Genomic DNA, 20,387 nt, shown 5'->3' on the forward strand with positions numbered 1-20,387 from the left:
ATGTTATGTTATTTTATGACTCATAAGTTTATATGATTTATATGATAACACATATGATTTTCCATGAGTGGAAGAGGGCAGGCCACCACTGATGGATAATGTCGGCACAAACGTCGCAATTACTAAATAGTGATCAGAGTCTCTCGCTGTAGTTTTAATAATTTGTATGCACGTTTAGTACCACTCTTAAATTATAACGTATTTAATTTTGGTTTGGGTTTCCCATCTGGTGAGGTCCATAGTATGTTTGAAAATATTTTTCCTGGGGAATTATGTGCTATTGTTTATACGATTTTTTGACGTACAAAATCTATTAATTTTTTGCCGTAGAGAGTCAAAAGTTCTTTCTAGATCTTCGTATAATAGATTTTTCACTTCTTCATCTTTCTCATTAGATGGTGCATGGCAGTTTACTACCGTTATGTCAGATTTGAGCATTATCATTCGAATTAAACTTATTCATTCATTAATTACCACAAAGGATTTGAAGCCGGTCGTGATCATCTAATTGATAGGAAAACCTACTCCTTGCTCATGCTTGTTATTTTTTTGTTCCTCTTTAGAATATGGTGTTATTATTAGACCTATACTTTCATTGCTAATTCAACGTACCTATTTCTCGGATTGCTACCAAAAGTATTTTGTATTTTGCTATTTCTTCGGTCACTTTTTTCAGTGCACAAGGTTCGTACAGAGTTTTGATGTCCCATGTCCCTATTCTTGTCTCCATACTGTTTCCGGTTCCTGTTTCTAGTTGGTTTTTATCTTAGTTCCGAGAATCGGTTAGATTATTCACAACACAGAAATTTATTAAGGGTCCTGGTTGTTAGCCTGACACAATTCTCCCATAACTGGAGCTAGCAGTTTGAACCAACCAATCAAAGACAATTCAGAGCTCGGGGCCCTGGGTTTGACATACTCGTATCAATTTGTTGTTAGACTCCTGGGGAATGCTTAGTTTAGACAATTTATATCACTATGATCAACTTTCTTTAATAGTGTCGGATAAGACGGTTTTAAATGGACTGTATAATAAATTCTTTTAGATAGGTACTTAAGTGCATAATAAATAAGCACGATCTGTTGTATAATTGCCAGGGTTCCAACTCAGTATTTTGCATACAAATCTAACAATAATATATAGAAATGGGCACAATAGGTGCTGGCTAGCTAAACGGGTATATTTTAATTAGAATTCACAATATGACATTAAATAATAAACAATAATATAGGTATATAGAAACTATATAGGCGACAGCGTAAATGGTGATTTCCTCTTGATTGACGCTGACGGTAAATGGTTGGACGTTGAATGGTGGATGGTTGACGGTGATGGTGAATGGTTGACTGCAGGTTACAAAGTACGGTGGATGGTTGATTCGACGGTAAACAAAACTACCACATAAAAAGTTCAGCCCATGTTGTATGCTAAAGAAACACTTAAGGTAAAAGGAAAACGGAATGTCGTATACGCACGGGCAATAGGTATCATAACGCGACTGACCGTACACGCGCAACGACGACAACAACAATGGCAACTTGTCGAAACCGGGTAGTAGGGTGGGGAGGGGGTCGTTGTCTTTATTACCAGTTGTTTGTGTATGGGCTCTGAACATTGAACAAATAGGTATTAGGTATAAATTGATGCAAGCTAATATGATATATGAATTCAGTGTTGGGAAAGTTCCTTTTTAATAGCATCCCGTTACAGAACCTAGTTCCTTATTAAAAAAAGGAATTTACTCCAAATTCAGTTTCTCTAAAAAACGAACTCATTCCAATTTTCGTTCCTTTTTTAATCAATTTTTTTCAACGAGTACCTTCTGAACACTGTCTATAAGACATCAATTAATAGCCCTAAAAACTAAAGTAATAACTGGTTAGTCTAGTACAAATCAAGTTTAGTTTATTTACCTCCATTGTCCTTATAATTAATTTCACCATCAGTGCAAATATCTGTAAGTACATAAACAATTATATCATTTTCAGAGCTTAAATATATTAACCAATTTTTCTGTAAAGAGTTAAAAACCGTAAATTGTAATAACCATAGGCCGGACCGTTTTATTGGACTGTTATACCGGTAATCGATCATTAAAAGTTTATTAAGTTATGTACCGAAAACCAATTAACAACATCTCTGAAAATGGTTCATTTTAAAAAAGCCTGTAATTATTACAATAATTAGAAACAGTTTTTGTTTGTACCAAGTGCCTTTTAAGAATATATATTTAATAATAAATCACCTAGGGGCATTAATTGTACTATTGATTAAATCCCAAAAAATAGCGACTACCAGTGATGTCGCAACGCTTGGCTAACAATTTAAAGTTGAGTAATTCACTATTAGGCGTGCAATCATGAAGTTTATGTGCAATATTGAGATGGAACCCAGCAAAGCTCAGGAAATTATTTTGTACGCTATCGAGACACTGTATTTTACCCAATAGAGGGCCATCGGGGGACCAAACTATAGTTTAATATTCTATAATTCAGCTTATTAAGATATTATATAGAGTAGATAGGCATTTTGGATTGTCGTAGCTTATAGAATGTCTTATGACATAGCCGAGAACCCGAAGCGCTTTGCTAGTGGTAAAATCTATTTGATGATTTGAGTAGTGCTTGCCAACTAAGTTGATAATCAAACTTAGCATTCCTCTTTTACGATGAAAGGTCATAACTTTTTATTACCTATATATATATATGATATTGTCACGTAGTGTAAGGTACCTCACTAAATCTAAATTAATTCTAAAAATATTAAACTCTTGATTCATTCATTTATAGTCAAAAACATCCATTAGGAGGCGCAACGGGTGAACAGAACCGAAAAGAACATACTAACCTTTATCACTGGACGTACCTAAATCTCTTTATGACTTTCTATATAATTATTCTAAACTTAATTTTAAACAAAATAATTTTGATATAAAATTCTTCTAAATGCATGGGGTATTGGGGTGAGATTAGTTTAGGTTAGGTTAGGTTAACCTCCTTATGGGGTGCTTCCGAGAAATCAATCACTTACAAAAGTCAAAGATTTCAGTCTATTACTCTCCATATAATTATAAAATATGAATTTTACATTTCAAACAATAGGTTCCAGCCATTCTAAACTAAAAAAAAAAACTTTAGATAGAATATATGTCCAATATTTTGTACTAACGTTTTCTCTCCCGAATATTAAACCGTTATAATCTCCTAATATCCGCTTTAGTTTATGACCCAATTCCAAGCAACCTGCCAAGGAAATTCAATAAAAATGCAGCAAAGATTTATATCTTTACAAACAAATTATTTGGAGAAAAACAAATATTGAAATGATAATTGATAAATGATAATAAATAACATTAATGATTAATTAGTAATAATTAACGATCTATATTATTCTATATTCTATTTACAATTAATTATGTACGCAAAGTTTAGAGTAATTTGTGTATTCCAATTTCCATTTTCAGGCACAACAATCAAAATACGAATTTGAAATTGATAAATATTGTAAACAGTTTTTGAACATAACCTTAAAAAAAGCCCCATATCGTCTTTCTCTCTTTACGTTCTCTCTTCCCCAAAAGCACACAGCCCTATATAAAACTGGTATGGGCAATGGGCATGTCCTATCCATTCTTATATTATCTATGTAACTTACACATATACTTATTGTAAATATTAGGTTTACAGGTTATAAATCTATACTATTATATAAAGAGGAGTTGTTAGTTAACGTTGTTGAGTGTAATCTCTGGAACTACTGAACCGATTTCAAAAATTCTTTCACCAATAGAAAGCTATATTCTTTGTGAGTGTCATAGGCATAAATAGTCCGATAAAGTGAATAAATAATTAGTTATCATGAATAATTGAAATAAACGTGTAAATTGTATACCTATATATGGCATGGCGACCGTTGGGTTTTAAGCTACCTGCAACCTGACCTATTTATTTTGTGTGTGTTTTATCGGTGTGTATGATATAGGGATTGTTCCGAGAAGTAAAATTCGACAATCTAAATAAATATACCATATACATAGCTATACATAGTTATAATATATAATATTTTTCTAATTAAATTTTTTAATTTAAGTTTAAGTTTTACATTTACTTCAAACTATGTTGTTTGAAACGTGTAATAATCCTATCAATATTTTTAATTATGATAAAATATCGGAAAACTATTTTTACAATTAATTTTTAATATAGGTAATCTCTAAACTATTATAATATTGGGATTATATTTTTATTAAAAATTAAATTATATTCTTAAACTTATCATTATACATTATAATAACTAATAAGTGATCCACTACAATATATACGCTTATATTATTATTTTTGTTACCTACTCAAATGTCTTAGTTTTAAAAACACATTATATAAGTTTCTGATAATGATAAGTTAATAATGATTAGTAAACATAAATACATTATATTATTATTATTGTTAACTGTTTAGCGTTAAGTCAAAAATAAATAAAAAATATATATTCGTATTTTATTTACTTAACGTATTAGGTATTAGGTACAACATATTGAAGGTAGATATTCTAAGTAATTCGGGACAAAGTCCATGGTATGGTTAAGTGGAAATTATGCAATTTTTTAAGTACCTAGCTTTGGAATTTTTATCGTATTATAATATATCATTGTTTATATAATTTATCTTTATAATATATACTAGCTGACCCGTTACAGCTTCGCCCGTGATTGGTTGTTTATTTTGCCTCCGGACGATGATATGTATAATCGATTATTTAAATTTTATCGTTTAATGTGATCGGCAAGTAAATATAAAAAACGGTTAATGAAAACGTATTGAAATGTTTCTAGAAGTATTAATGATACTAATATATATATGATACTTTATTAATAAATATATTTTTATTACAAAAAACCCGATCCCGTGCTTTTCGTTGCCCGTTAAATGTACCAACTCTATATGATTCAAACTTTGTTCAATTCGTTGTTTAATAATCAGTGTATGGTGTTCAAAACTTATCTCAACTTTTCCGTTGTGTCCAGAATAAAAATTCTGATTCGCAGCAGTATATCATCAGATAGGACCCCCGGTTGTTTGTACATAAGTGTATGATTTAGCTCTAGAGTATCAAAATTATACCAAGTTAGTCGTTTTTACTTAATTCCACCTTCGTAACCTAACCGTACTGAAGTCCGATGAATAAAAAAAAAAACAAATTTAACCCTTTTTAAAGTAATTTATCTTCTTCCCAGAGGTCTGGAACACAAACATTAATTTATATAATCTATACTATATATAAAATTGTAAGGGTTTTTCTTCGACCGCGCTAACCGAGAAAACTACTGGACCGATTTGGCTGAAATTTTTTTTGGCTGAAACCCGAAACTCTGCTGAAGGTTATAGTACCACTTTTGTCAGTAAAAAAGTTCATAAAAGTTCATAAAAAATTAAAAACAATTGTACCTATATTGTGCGTTACGTATTTTGACCGTTTTATTTTTGTATTTAGCATAATAATATGTAACTATGACAATATTTAAAACATAATAATTATTAATCATATTTTTTTACCGCAACTAGGATTTTTACATATTTTGATATTTAACCTGTTTTGATCCCGACCGCAACTCGGATTTTTTTTTTACTACCTGTTATAATCTCTGTTGTACCGTATTGTCCAGTGCTATACTATATACTATCTAGGTGCTTTAATGCGCATATTAACGTAGAATACTGTCATTCGGTTAAAGCGATAAAATACATATGTAAATATATTAATAAAGGATCAGATAGAGCTACTTTTTCTGTTAATCGTAAAAACGATGCGATTACAAATTATTTGAATGGTCGATATATATGTACTTCTGAAGCGTTTTGGAGAATTTTTAATTTTTAAATCCATGATAGAGATCCGACAGTTCAGCACTTGGCTGTTCATCTAGAAAATGGACAGCGTGTTTTCTTTAATGCTAATAATCTTCATCAAGTTATTGAAAATCCAAGAAAAACGACACTAACTGCATTTTTTGAACTGTGTTCACATGATAATTTTGCGAAAACACTGTTCTATCATGAAGTTCCTTCTTATTACACCTGGGATAATAGCAGAGGCTGGTTAAAGAGAAGACGGGGAAAAGATGTTCCAGGTTGGCCAGGAATAAAAATGGACACTGCCATTGGTAGAATTTACACGATTCACCCAAATCAAAGTGAGTGCTTCCATTTAAGATTGTTACTAAATTATGTACAAGGTCCTACTTCATTTGAAAGCTTGAAGGCCTTTGATGGAGTCATTCACGCGACTTTTAAAGCTACCTGTTTTGCTCTTGGGCTTTTAGAAAATGACGAGCAATGGAAAAATACTCTAGCGGAGGCAACTCTTTCAGAAAGTCCTTCAAAATTAAGAGAATTATTCGCAATAATCATAGTTTTCTGCCAACCGTCTGAACCTCAATCTTTGTGGGAACAGTTCAGAAATGATTTTTGTGAAGATATTCTTCATACAGAGCGCACTCGATTAAATGACTTGCAATTTACTTTTTCTGATGAAATATTTAATAGAGGTTTGATTGAAATAGAAGATAAAGTTGTTTGTCTGTCTGAAAAATATTTAACTGAATTTGGAATGAACTCACCTGTTCGAAATGAAAATGCATCTGATCCTTTTGAATTCTCAATTTTGCGTTCTTACGATAATAACCGATTACAAGAATTTGTAGAAATCAATTTACCAAAATTAGTAAATGATCAAAAATATGCTTTTAATGTTATTACAGAAAGCGTAATGAATCATCAAGGAAGAGTTTTTTTTTTAGATGCTCCGGGTGGTACAGGAAAAACATTCCTAATTAATTTGTTGTTGGCTCAAATTAGATCCTCAGGTAAAGTTGCATTAGCAGTAGCTTCATCTGGTATAGCAGCAACTCTCCTTAGTGGCGGCAGAACTGCTCACTCGACTTTCAAGTTACCGTTAAATGTATTATTTGATACAGAATACGTTTGTCCGATTCGTAAAAATGGCCCTCTTGGAAAAATTCTTCAAGAAACCTCATTCGTTGAGTGGGATGAGTGTACAATGAGTCACAGATCACATATCGAAGCAATTGATCGAACATTAAAAGATCTTAGGTGTAATAATAAGTTTATGGGTGGCATAACATTTGTTTTCGCTGGTGATTTCCGTCAAACCTTACCAGTAATCCCTAAAGGTACTCGAGCTGATGTCATTAATGCTTGCTTAAAATCTTCCCCTATATGGAACTATGTTGAAAAACTTTATTTGCGAACAAACATGAGAGTTTATTTATGCGGAGGGGACGATATTTTTCCAGAGCACAGTTGTTGAAAATTGGAAATGGAACTTTAGAAAATGAAAATGGTTACATTTCTGTCGATCACACGATTGGACGGGTGGTCAATAACGTGGAAGAGTTGATTTCTACAGTTTATCCTGACATTTTTAATCTGTCCAATAAAAACATCATATACTCAGAAGTCTTATAAAATTCTTATTTTAATTGTTTTTTTTTCTTCATCAACTTCAATCAAATTCTTTATCAACCATAAATTATTTCTTTTTTATCTGTATTTATTTTTATCATTTATAACGCTAGAAAAATTTCAATCCGTTTTCATTAACCGTTTTTTATATTTACTTGCTGATCACATTAAACAATAATATTTGAATAAAAAATTCTACATATCATGGTCCGAAGGCAAAATAAACAACCAATCACGGGCGAAGCTGTGACGGGTCGGCTAGTATACCTATATATATATTGACAAAAAATAATAATACAAATCAACAAATATGCCTGGTTAACCAATAGCAACCAATATATAATACACTATTATTATTTTAATCTGCAACAATAAGCTAAATTATTTTTTCTGTACAGATGGCGCCATTATTGTATTTTTGTCATCCATATTTCCTACTTTTCTGGCGGAGTTCCCTAAAATATTCTTTCATAAGAACGTTGATGATGCTGTTGCAATCGTCAAGCTTTAAGACCACACAAGAATATAAGGTTATAAGTACAGTATTGCGCATAGTGTACGTGGCACAATATATTAATTACTATTAATAAGTGTCACAAGGAAAAGTTAGTTTCTAAAGTACTAGAAGAGCCATAGCGAATACTTAAGTAGGACCTTGTGCAAGATCATGTAATCTGACTGTTGTCTAGTATTACTAACCACTGTGTGACGGGGAGTTATAAGACCAATCCCTCGGGGGCTTTTACACCTTTAGCCATATGTCGCGAGGGCGGCTCCTTCACGCCTTTTTAGAGGCGATCACATCCCTCCGACGGGATTCGTCAGGGGGCCCGGGCGCCAGGCTGGCGGTCCCCCGCCGGCTGCTCTCGTTCGAGATAGATCGGTGGGTTTCGTATAACCGCGTCACATACGACTGCCCGACCGTCAGCTACGAAAAAGCTCCGCGCTCAAGGTGCAAGCGTTCGGAGCGGACCGAATCGCTGAGTGTGGACTCACGGGAAAAACCAACAACCGTGTTCCAGGCGTATCAACGTACTGATGAAGGGCAGACCTGGTAGGCACGTCAAAAGACCTCGGCGTGGGTCCCCGAATAAGGGCGACCGAGGTGATGGAGGGCACCTTCCTTTTCCGCACGGGAACAAACTACCCAAGTGGGGGTGTCATACCACCTGCGACAAACCAGTGGGATTGGGCGAGAGGCGCCAGCACGCCACGGGCGAAGCACACGCGGACCTCCGTGGGCGCGCGGGCGCTTCTAGCACGAACCTGACTGAGAGCACACGGGCCCGACCAACTCGTGTGCGAACACGTGCAAGGTGGAAGTCCGGCTGGGGGACACCCACTGACAAGCACTCAAACCCGAGCATTCGGTACGTACACGGCACCCGACAAAAGAAAACCGTACCACTCATAAAAGGTCGCATCGCGGCAGCGTAGGAACTGTCCCGATGTTGATGCTAGTGGGAAATGAGTCGTTGTGAGTACTCTGGATAACGGATCCTTAAATCTCCTTCCGCGGGTCGATGGGAGAGCCCTACTGAAAACCCGACTCAGGTAACGCCCGAACGGTATCAGTGCCCATCGAGCTTTGTGGCGAGCGTCCGGCCGACGCGCGCGGGTTCCTCGCGTGCTCGCGCTCGCCGGCCGCGCGACCGCGACTTATGTGGATGGCCTCGCGGAGACTGTGGAAGTAGCGCTTTAGTAGAAGGGGAGTTATTTGCCTGGGTCGAATCCAGCGCTCGCTGACGCGGTTATACGAAACCCACCGATCGGATCTGGTCTTATAACTCCCCGTCACACAGTGGTTAGTAATGTTGTCTAGTATATCTATCAAAACCACAGCCAAGGAGGTGAGGACTGTGAGTTTCGCTGGGTGTCGCGGGGCTGACAGACCGCGGCGCTTGCCGATGGTCGGGGCGTCCACATCGCCGGCGGATGGATACTGACTTTAAAAAGTTTGCTAACACCGAGCCACCGTCCCATTTACGGTTGATAACGTGAATCAACCGGTGACACGAGATCCAATTACAGCGTCTCTGACGAGCGTCTCGCTTGAAGTACGTGAGATGAGAATCACAGAAGGCCGCCGCTAGATCTCTTACGCTTAAGGCGACGCGTCGGGTGATTACTTCTCCGAACACCCCTCATGAGTACCTCGACCGATAGATGGTTCATATTAGCTGAGTGCAAAGATGGGTTCTTGGCGGAAGAGATCAAACTGAGTGGGTGGGAAGGCGTACCTGCGACCCGGTCATGGAGGCGCGGTGACCTGGATTCAGTCAATCGCTTCGCAAATGATCCTGCTTTAGAGGGAGGACTCCGACGCTGTGCACCGGAACTGACCTCGACAGCACGTTGCTGCTAACGGCAAAACCTTGAACGCACCAGCCCGAAAGGTCCGGCAAACGTAGTTTTTCGTCAAAACAATCACAATTTGCTACCGTAAGACTTAAACCACCAGTGAGTGGGTAGAGCCAGAGACCACATACCTGAACTACGGGCAGGTAACATCTTAGTAACGTTATGCAGGAGCGGAGAAACGGGTGCTAAGACCTGCCGGCGCCGTAAGAACGGCAAAAGAAACTGCAGCGACGACGGCGACGTCAGGCTCGGATCACCCGTTGCCGCGCGGAAACCGACCGTTACAAGCACGAGGCCACCAGAACTCTGAAGGTGGCAGAGCGAGTGCAGGTCTGGGAGACCGCTGGTTGCACTGGGCCGGTGTACACGCGCCCTCAGGGGTGAAGCACCCGCTGGGCCAGGAGGGACTATGTGGGCCTCTGGGTCGGTCCGACCTAGGTCGCTGAATGGGAATCGAGGTAACCCTGTGAAGACTTACTGGCACGTCCACCCACCTGGCAAGGACGGCCCAACCGGGTCACGACACGTTAGGCGGGCAGACCGACCAGTACAAGTACACACCTGCTACCTACCGCGCTAAGACGAGTCACGTTGCGAAACTGGCTGACTAATCTGGTCCGGGACAGTGGCAGGCGGGGTAAGGCCTTAATGAAGCTAGCCCTAGAGCGTCAAGTTAACTGAACTGTAATCACAAGGGCTCGGGGCAGGTCAAGCTTGGTGCTAGCGAAATGACCAAGGATCTCCGAGCTCCCTGGGCTACCCGTACCTTCCAGGGTGGCAACCCGGTGGTTTAGAACACGCTAAGCTACATCAAGGTTTGAAGTGGGCAGGAAGGTGTGGGGGCACCCGAACAAGGCTACACCCTCGGGCGCCCTCACGAAATGCTTACTCACGACTATGCAGAATCGTGCGGAGCAAAAAAGAGCCGCGGGATTGAGACCGCGGCTGACGATGTCCTGCCTGGGTACAGGCCTGGGCGGATGACGAACGGCCGTCTTCGCACCCCCGGGTCACCTGAGGACCCCGTTCCGATCTCAACGCCAGTGGAGGGCGCATCTCCAAACCGAGCTTCCCGGGGTAATAGGAAGCACCTGGAGGTGATCTCAGAGACTTACCGGTGGTGACGGGGAAGGGTCATCAATGAAGGAAAAGAGGACTGGCTAGGCAGTTTTCAGCAGACCAGCTACTCCAACAGTATACCCCAGAGATGGGCAGCTTGCTAAACGCAGGTCCTCATGGATCGCAGAGCATCTGCTTACACATACGACTGCCCGACCGTCATCTACGAAAAAACTCCGCGCTCAAGGTGCAAGCGATCGGTGCGGACCGAATCGCGGAGCGCGAACTCACAGCAAAACCAATAACCGTGTTCCAGGCATATCAACGCACTGAGGAAGGGCAGTCCTGATAGGCACGTCAAAAGACCTCGACGTGGGTCCCCGAACAAGGGCGACCGAGGTGATGAAGGGCACCTTCCTTCTCCGCACGGGAACAAACTACCCGAGTAGGGGTATCATGCCACCTGCGACAAACCAGTAGGCTTGGGTGGGGGGTGCCAGCACGTGGCAGGCGAAGCAGACGCGGACCTCTGCCTGCGCGCTGGCGCTCCTAGCGCAATCCTGACTGAGAGTACACGGGCCCAACCAACTCGTGGACGAACATGTGCAAGATGGCTGGGAGAAACCTGTCGACAGGCACTCAAACCCGAGAAAAATCGGTACGGACACGGCATCCGGTAAAAGAAAACCGTACCACTCCAAAAAGGTCGCACTGCGGCAGTAAACCTGTCCCGATGCCGATGCTTGTGGGAAAATAGTCGTTGTGAGTACTATGGATAACGGATCCTTCAATCTCATCCTACGGGCGATAGGGAGAGCCCCACTGCAAACCCGGCCCTGCTAACGCCTGAACGGTACCAGTGCCCTGTCGAGCTCTGTGGCGTACGTCTGACTGACGCGTGCGGGTACCTCGCGTGCTCGCGCTCGCCGGCCACGCGTACGCGACTTATGTGGATGGCCTCGCAGAGACTGTCGGGAGTAGCGCCTTAGTAGAAGGGGAGGAATTTGCCTGGGTCGAATCCAGCGCTTGCCGATACGAGCCGATGAAACCCACTGATCTGCCTCGTACGAGAGTTGCCGGCAGGAGACTACCTGTCTGGTGCCAGGGCGCCCAGATGTAACTCGTCAGAGGGACGTGGCCGTATCACCAAAGGCGTGAAGGAGCCGCCCTCGCGTTATATGGCTAATGGTGTAACAACCCCCGAGGGATCGGCCTTATACTCCCCGTCACACAGTCGGTTAACATTGTTGTCTAGTATATAAAGGCGCTCCAGAAAGGAGACGAGACACACTATTTCTGCGTGACGACTAGTTGACAGTATTCATGCTAGAGATATTTGTCTTAAATTCTAACATTACTCTGAGTGTTTAAAAAGTGTTAAATACTAACCTACAGTCAATAAATTCACAATAATAGTTAATATGACTTCGTTTAATTTATTTTGATTCGACCTTTGTCAACTGTGCTCCACAACTGGACCACAACAATGCCTTACATAATTTACATTGGCGTAGCCACATAGGACGGACATGCCGCGGACCGTTCTTTTACATAATTGTTATTTGTTTGTATATAAGAACCTTCTCCTGACAATTACGAATATAACCATAGACCTAGTATAAGGTCTATGAATACAACAAAAAAAGAATTAGCGAAATCGGTCCAGCCATTCACTCGTGATGCTCCATCCAGGGGCGGATTTACCCATAGGTCACCAAGGCACGTGCCTAGGGCGCAATATTTTTTGGGGCGCAATTTTTTAGTTAATTTTTACTTTTTAGTTTTTCATAATTTCAAAATAATTATATTCACTTAAATTTATATTTTATATTATTTTTTTTTTTTGTATACATCTTGCATGAAACTGGAGAATGGGTCACGAAATCACGTTCCAGTTACGTTTTAATTTATAAGCTATAATAACCTTGCCGTTTGAGTTTAATACTGCGACCGACGCGTGCTGAGCGGAATGACACACCTCACCCCGCACCCGGCACCACAATAAGTGTGCGCGGGCGCGCGACCACCAAACTAGTCTGTTCTTAGAATACTGGAATTAATTCTGGAAATCAGATGTCTTGATAAAGTTATTAATAATAATATACATTGCGACATCGCGCGACGCTGGCACTGTCACCCGTCTCCTGCATAATATGTGAACAAATGTACCTATGCAAATTTGTATTAATATTTATTTGTTTAGTTGGTATGTATAAATATCAAAATACCTAAATACATTTTTTATAGTTTTGTTTTATTTCATGGAACATTACCCCCCCCCCCTCCCCCATGTAGAGCACGCCAATGTACAGGATGCTAGTGTTGTAATGAGGAGCTCAAACAGGAATTTTGAGATTGACGTTCAAAATTTTTGCTTATAAATAGATGCTATTGGTTATAGGAGAAATAAATAGTAGAAATTAGTATTTGTTATTTTATTGGTTGCCATTGGTTATCGGGCAGATCAGGTACAAGCATGCATCAAATCGAATTTTCACACATTTCCTACAAATGTGGCTGAGTTGCACTTATAGCCGCTGATAGGCGTGTCTGCAATGCACCGCAGGTTGATTACCTACTTGATATGCTGTCGCACATTGTCCATGATCCGACATAGTCGGATTGCCTACCAGGGTGTCTAAGTTTCACTTACTGCAACGGGTTACATAGAAAAAGAGTTGAAAAATCACAATATTTTTAAGATTTGTAATTTTTTACGAGCAACGAAGTGAGTAAACTAAATAAAGGTAAGAACAAAAAAAAAATTCAAGGCGATATGCACTCTTCATTGTATAAAATAATATGTATGTATTATAAATACCTTTAGTGGCATCTTTATTTGCTGAAATTGCATAAGATATGTATCTTCATAATTTATACATACAATAAATATATAACATCTTAAGTTGAACATATTAATTATCGATTTATTATTTTCTAAAACATAGCAATTATAGTTATTAATTCAAACATAAAATTATAATAATTCTAATGGATATTTTCTTATAAATGTATAAATTCTTATTAATTAGACTGATTTTTAATTTTTTAAATATCTAAGATTTTTCAATATTTGCAATAAAAATAAAAATTGGAAAATATTTAAAATTGCATAACAATATATTAATATAAAGAAGATAATACTTACAGTTGTACTGTTTAAATATGTCTTCATTAAAATCAAAAAATTCCCCTGAAATATTATATTGTCCTTTAGGTATGTACAAGTGTGATTTTATGGTTTTATATTTAAAATTTATATTTTATGACATGTGATTTTTTTTTTATTTATTTGAAGTAATCTACAATCTATACATGTTCTTAGTATAATAAGTAGGTTTGATGAGTGACAAGTAAGAATGATATAAATAATAAGATTAGGGAAGATACCCAGTGGTAACACCCTATAAGTGACAGGAATAACAATGAAAAGAGAGAGAAAAAAAAAATAATAAATAATAAAATTTAAAGATTGGAGGTGTTATCAGGTAGCGACCTTCAGAAATTATTTAGCTCGTTTACTAAAGAAGATCTCTACTCTCAGCCTTTTAAGTCTACGGTGCAGGTTACCAGGGAGTGTGTTAGTTGATAATTTAGAAATTAGTGGATTTGTGTGTTGTTGAAATTTTTTGTGGAGTCTGGTGTAGTATAGTTTGGAGATTTGGTTGAGATTTTGGATTTTGTGATCTTTGTGGAGATTATTGTTGGTTAAGTACCAGGGTGCAGATGTAACTATTCAAAGGCATATTGACTGAAAGGCTTGGATTGTATGGGTGTTTGAGGGTTTAGCGGCACCCCATAATTAAACGACATAGGTCCATAGTGGCCTGAGTAATGACTTATAAATTAGCAGCTTGGTGTTTATATTTATTTTGGATTTCAGTAAGGGTCTAAGGAGGTGAAGTCAGGTATTAAGGGCTTTTCGTTTGGCTTTTAAGTGGGGATTCCAGGTAAGTTTACTGTCAAGGATGAGGCCAAGATATTTAACTTCTGAGTAGGACGGGATTGGGATGATGTTCAATGTGACTTAGGGGCAAGATCCTTTTTTTAGGGTGAATGTAATGAAGGAGGACTTGGATTCATTAATTTTAATCCCCCATCTTTTTGTCCAGACGTCGATTATGTTGAGCTAATTTTGCAACATATTAGAAACAGTGTTTGGGTTTTCATTGGAGGCCACAATTACCGGTTCATCCACGTAGGAACCAAGTTCAGTAAAGGAAGTTTTAGGGATGTCGTGCGTAAAGATATTGTAGAGAAAAGGAGCAATATCGTTGCCTTGGGGAACTCCAGCTAAGATGTTGAAGTGGTTTGAGTGGCTCGAGTTCTGGCGTACGATGAAAGTACTATCGCTCAAATATGATTTAACCAATAGGAAGTAAGGTGCAGGCAAAAATTTTTTAAGTTTGAAGAGTATGCCATCAAACCATAACCTATCAAACGCTTGTGCGACGTCCAGAAAGACGGCAGTGCAGTAATATTTTTTCTCTAGAGAAACTGAGATAGTGTCTACTACCCTGTGGAGTTGGTGAATGGTAGAGTGATTGGGTCTGAATCCAAATTGAGTGTCTGGGATAATTTTTGCCATAATAGCTAGTGGTGTGAGCCTCTATAATAGGATTTTTTCGAATACTTTAGATAATGTTGGGAGTAAGCTTATAGGGCGATAAGAAGTTATTTTTTCAGAAGGTTTGTTAGGTTTTTGGATCATTATTATCTTTGAAAATTTCCAAGTAAGGGGAAAATAGGATAAACGTAGCATTGCGTTATATATATAAGAAAGTAATATGATTACTTTTTTGGGTAGGTTTTTGGCAATACAATTTGTGATTTGGTCAAACCTGAGGGCTTTTCTGTTATGGAATTTTTTTTTATAATGAATTCGATTTCACTGGGACTAGTGTGTTTAGCTGGGAGTGAGACGGGTAATGCAAATACTCAACAAATAACTCCAACATCATATCGAGGATATTTGGGTGATGGTTTTGATGTGTTGGCCAATAGGTGGGGTTAGAGGGTGGTAGTATTTTTTTGTTGAAGTTATTTGTTGAGTTATAAAGGATTCTGCCTCTTGGGTTGGTTGCGAGGCAACCCCAGGAAGAGTGTTTGGCATTGAGGTCTCCTGCGACAATGAAGTACTTACCTAAGGATTCGAAGTAATTTATGAAATTGTTAGCGTTAATTTTAGGTCGTGAGGGGCTGTAGATGGAGGAGAAAGACAGATTAAAATGTTTGTTGACAGAAACTTGGATGTTTGTTGCTTGTAGATATTTTTTAATAATAAAAGGAAGAAGGGAGTGAATTAAATTATTTTTTACTAGGATCACCAAGCCGGCGTGGGCAGTGAAGTCATGGTGATTACTTTGATAAACTTTGTTAAAATTTGTTAAAAAGAATTTTAATAGATTTTGTCGGGGTTGGGTGAGATTCAGAAATCATTGCTATGTCTATATTATGAATATTGAGGGCTACCTGAAGTTCAAGTTTATGGGGTGTAATGCCGTTTGCGTTCCATGTGAGTAATCTAAGTTTAAGGTTAGTTTCCATTGTTGGTACTTAATTTATTTATTAGTGAGGTAAGAAGGGTTATTGAGGGATTAAGAAGTGTTATGAGGGAGAGATTAGAGTTTTAAACCCGGATATGAAAGTTGTAATTTGGTTTGTAAATAGTTAATCGGAGGGTGGGTCGTTTGTGCGGTTTGATTTTAACTTATTTAATTTATTACCTTTAACCACTTGTGAGAATGATAAGTGCTGGGTGTCGCTGGGTTAATTTAGAGAACTTTTGGAAGCGTTGATCAGATGTGATGCTCCTGGAGAAGGTTGGCTGTTGGGTTGGGCTTGAGGTGTGTCGGAGTTTTCTGTAGTCGGTCTTGAGATGGTGATCGGTTGTTGTTTTTTATGGAAACGTTGGAGGTCTTTGTGGACAGTGCATCCTCTGTAGTTTGCCGGGTGGGCCGTGCTGCAAAGTGTGCATTTTGTGAATTTGGAACATTGGTCCAAGGTATGGTTTTCACCGCATCGGATGCATTTAGGTAGATGATTGCAATACGATTTAGTGTGGTCGTACTATTGACAGCGATGGCATTGGACTAGATCTCGTCTGATGTGTGGGGCTTCGAATTTGACTTTAGTGAAACATGTATTATTTATCTTGAAGATGTCTTGGTTGTTTGGAGATGGGTTTAGTTCTACAAAGAATAGTGGAAGGGGTTCTTTTGATTGAGATTTTAGGATGTTAGTGACATTTTTACCATAAAACCATGTTTTTCAATTTCATCTTCAATGTAATCAGTGAAATCAGGTTGTGTTTTTGTTTAAACATGCGGAATATACGGAAAACAATGATAATTATACTGAATAATACGATTCGACTTAGTACTCATTAAGTTAATGACGCGATAAGCGAAGGGCAATAGTGTATGTGCACGATGGTCAACAAACGTGTGCTACGAACGACTTGCCGTGCGGAACTGATGACATGTGATAAGTCATAAGTTATGATAAAACAATTTATAGTTTTTAAAAAATAAACAACGTGGACACGTGGCATATATTTGTATAGAATTGTAAAGTTATTGCTTAAGTATTAATTATATTTATTTATAATTGACTACTTCACGTTTAACTACCAAGATATCAGGTAAACAAATAATCTCGGTTTAATTAATTTTAGTGTTTTATTTTTGTAATTGTGGGCACGGTTAAAGGTCGACGAGTGCTTCAAAAGTTTCTTGTACTATTAATCTATGTAGTTAGTATTTAAACGATGTCGTTTTTGAATTTTCTCAACAGGTTTCTTGTTTATAATTATTGATAAATAGTATATAATATCTCCTCCTTTGTGTTTAACCATTGTGTTTTTTGTTTTCTGGTTCCTTGAAATTTTTCTTAATGGTGTTTTATTCTCTTTCTATATTACATAAGGATAAATTATACTGAATGTATACCATCCATCCATTTCTTCTTTAATTCTATTTTGTGTAACTCTATTTGAATATTTCTATACATAGCTTATCATATTTTTTCTTGAAAATATTTTTTTGTTTTCTCAACTCCATAATTTCATTTGTTATCCGTGGTTTCCTCAGAGTAGGGTTTAGATATCCAATCGATTTTCGACAGTTTTCTTGATATTTTCTATCACATCTTCCCACATACTGCAGGTATCCATTTATTTTGTTATTCAATCTACTTCTGGGGCTTTCCCTTAGTAAGAGATCAAGTACACAACTACACTAGGCATAACAATGTCTGACTAAGATAAACGCGGACGCTATTATTATAGGTACTAGTTACTTAGTTACACTTGACCTACGGTGTAGATAATTATTATAATATTTCATTAATCAAAATATTCATCAATCTAAATATTTTAGAGTGAAATTAATAACTTACATCTTTCTTTGAATGGTGAATAAGTATCAAAAGGTACTGAAAATCAAATAGGATAGGTAATAGTTATGTATTTCTTATGACAGATTACATAGTTCATCACAAATACCTGTTTGGATAAACTTTAATATCCGGTCACTAAATAGTTTATTTGTTTATAAAATAAATAGAACAAACCCCATGTTTTTGAAAAATACGTTGCATGATTTAAAGTCATTAAGATATAGGATTGTCAATTCTTTGAAACGTAACAGGTCAGTTATTCCAGGGAATGTTCAGGAACATTCTAGAATATCTAAGTCAGTTAAAATTTCAGTATTATAATGATTCTAGGTACCTACATTATAATTTATGCTGGTATGTCATTAATAAAATATTACGTCAAGTATTATATATGAAGTGTGAACATAATTAGGTACTAAATATCATATAAATAAGATAATTCTAAAGTTTCCTATTTTGTTTCTTATTAAATATTAATTAAATTAAAAAAATATAAACTAAAACTAATAACAATATTTTTTTCAAAGGTACCTTTATCCGTGGATTCTTTACCATTTTTTTCTGTTTCAAAAATAAATATTTAGATATAAGTACATCATATTACTTAATGTATAATTAATACCTACATTTCCACTTATAAATTATACTATGTATAATTTATTATTTTACTTATTTTATTTAAAATAATATAATAGCTTTTGGGTTTACTACATCCCTCTCCTCTAAGATGAAATTCTATGACTTAAAATAAATAAAATAAAATATAGAAATTCCCCCTTTAACTGATGTTGAATTTTATCTTGGAATAATTAAGTTGGACACCTCTGGAATGACTTCTAATGTTGCTTGTGACCTCCGCTGTTGATTCAGGTATTGGAGTTTGTGTCCATTTGTCTTCCATCATGACAGGACACTACCATGGTCTAAGTAGTGGTGTTTTTGTGGTTTCCTGTCTGACGAACCATACAATTATAATATCTATCGTTATAATAAACATTATAGAGGCTCCACCAATGACAACATATATATATATATTTTTGTTTCCAGTTGTTCGTACCGGTCTTCATGTTGTCGTTGGTCCGTGATTTGTTCTTTAGTATATGTTATTGCGTTCATGTCATTCATTTGATTTGTTTTTATATGATGTGCCTCCATTGTTTTGGCATACTGATTTTGGCTGTGCTATGCGACCTGGAATGAGAACGTCTCGATTCTCATAACCACGACATGTTTCGTTTAATGATATTATCCCGGCTCTTTCTAAGATGTGGTTCTTGGATTCTTGGTCTGCGTCACAGGTTTCGAATAATGAATCGTTATTTGTAACATATAACACAATTTTCTGGTACCTCTCGCGGCTCCTGCATTAGGAGTATTTCACACATTGGTCTCATACTCCTAGAATGTAAAGGCTGCGTTTCGGGGCATATCAAAAATTCGTGGACATATTTACAAGTATTGGGATTAAAATTGTCATAAATCGAATTATGAATCGCTTATTAGAATTAATTTCCGGGAAAGTGACATTTATTAAACTAACCAAATTCGACATGGTTAGTTTTAATGACCCTACTTGTTCTTCGATCATTTCTGTTTGTCGTTTTAAAAATGTAGTTTAAATTTGTAGTTAAAAAATAATAATAAAAAAATAGATATTTTTAATGAAGCATATATATATATTACTATCTCGATATATGTTTAAATAAATGTCTACTAAAAATACTTTTTTTTTCATCTACCATTTATATATATATAAAAAACAAACTACTAATATATATATATATTACTACTCTGTGCATAAATTGAATAGACTGTCTTATAGTTCGGTTTCATGAAACAAATTAACATTGTTTATATGCATACGATAACCCTTACGACCTTTGTTAATAGTAATGTTTTCATTATCATATACCGCGAGTACTTCGTATGGGCCCGTCCAATTTGTACTGAACGTGTTACGTTTGTTATGCTCTTTATTAGGACTTTGTCCCCTACTTGTATATTAATCGCGTGTGTACTTTTATCGTAGTAATGTTTATTATTTTCTTTCTTTTTAATTAAATTAGCACATGCCAGTCTATGTGCTT

At 37.2% G+C, this 20,387-nt stretch overlaps 1 protein-coding gene across 4 annotated transcripts in view; it reads right to left on the reverse strand.

The window, feature by feature from the left end:
- The window catches only part of LOC132933653 (uncharacterized), a 69,533-nt gene that overhangs the window by 20,787 nt on the left and 28,359 nt on the right, over window positions 1-20,387 (reverse strand). For all 4 annotated transcript variants that reach the window (XM_060999920.1, XM_060999919.1, XM_060999918.1 and 1 more), the window contains 5 exons: window positions 18,832-18,861; window positions 18,301-18,336; window positions 14,051-14,095; window positions 13,724-13,744; window positions 1,915-1,956 (listed from right to left, as the gene is read on the reverse strand). In XM_060999920.1, the coding sequence (XP_060855903.1) occupies window positions 1,915-1,956; window positions 13,724-13,744; window positions 14,051-14,095; window positions 18,301-18,336; window positions 18,832-18,861 (174 nt within the window). The remainder of the gene's footprint in view (window positions 1-1,914; window positions 1,957-13,723; window positions 13,745-14,050; window positions 14,096-18,300; window positions 18,337-18,831; window positions 18,862-20,387) is intronic.

The sequence above is a fragment of the Metopolophium dirhodum genome, chromosome 1, assembly GCF_019925205.1.
Source record: "Metopolophium dirhodum isolate CAU chromosome 1, ASM1992520v1, whole genome shotgun sequence".
In the NCBI taxonomy this organism is placed as follows: domain Eukaryota; kingdom Metazoa; phylum Arthropoda; class Insecta; order Hemiptera; family Aphididae; genus Metopolophium; species Metopolophium dirhodum.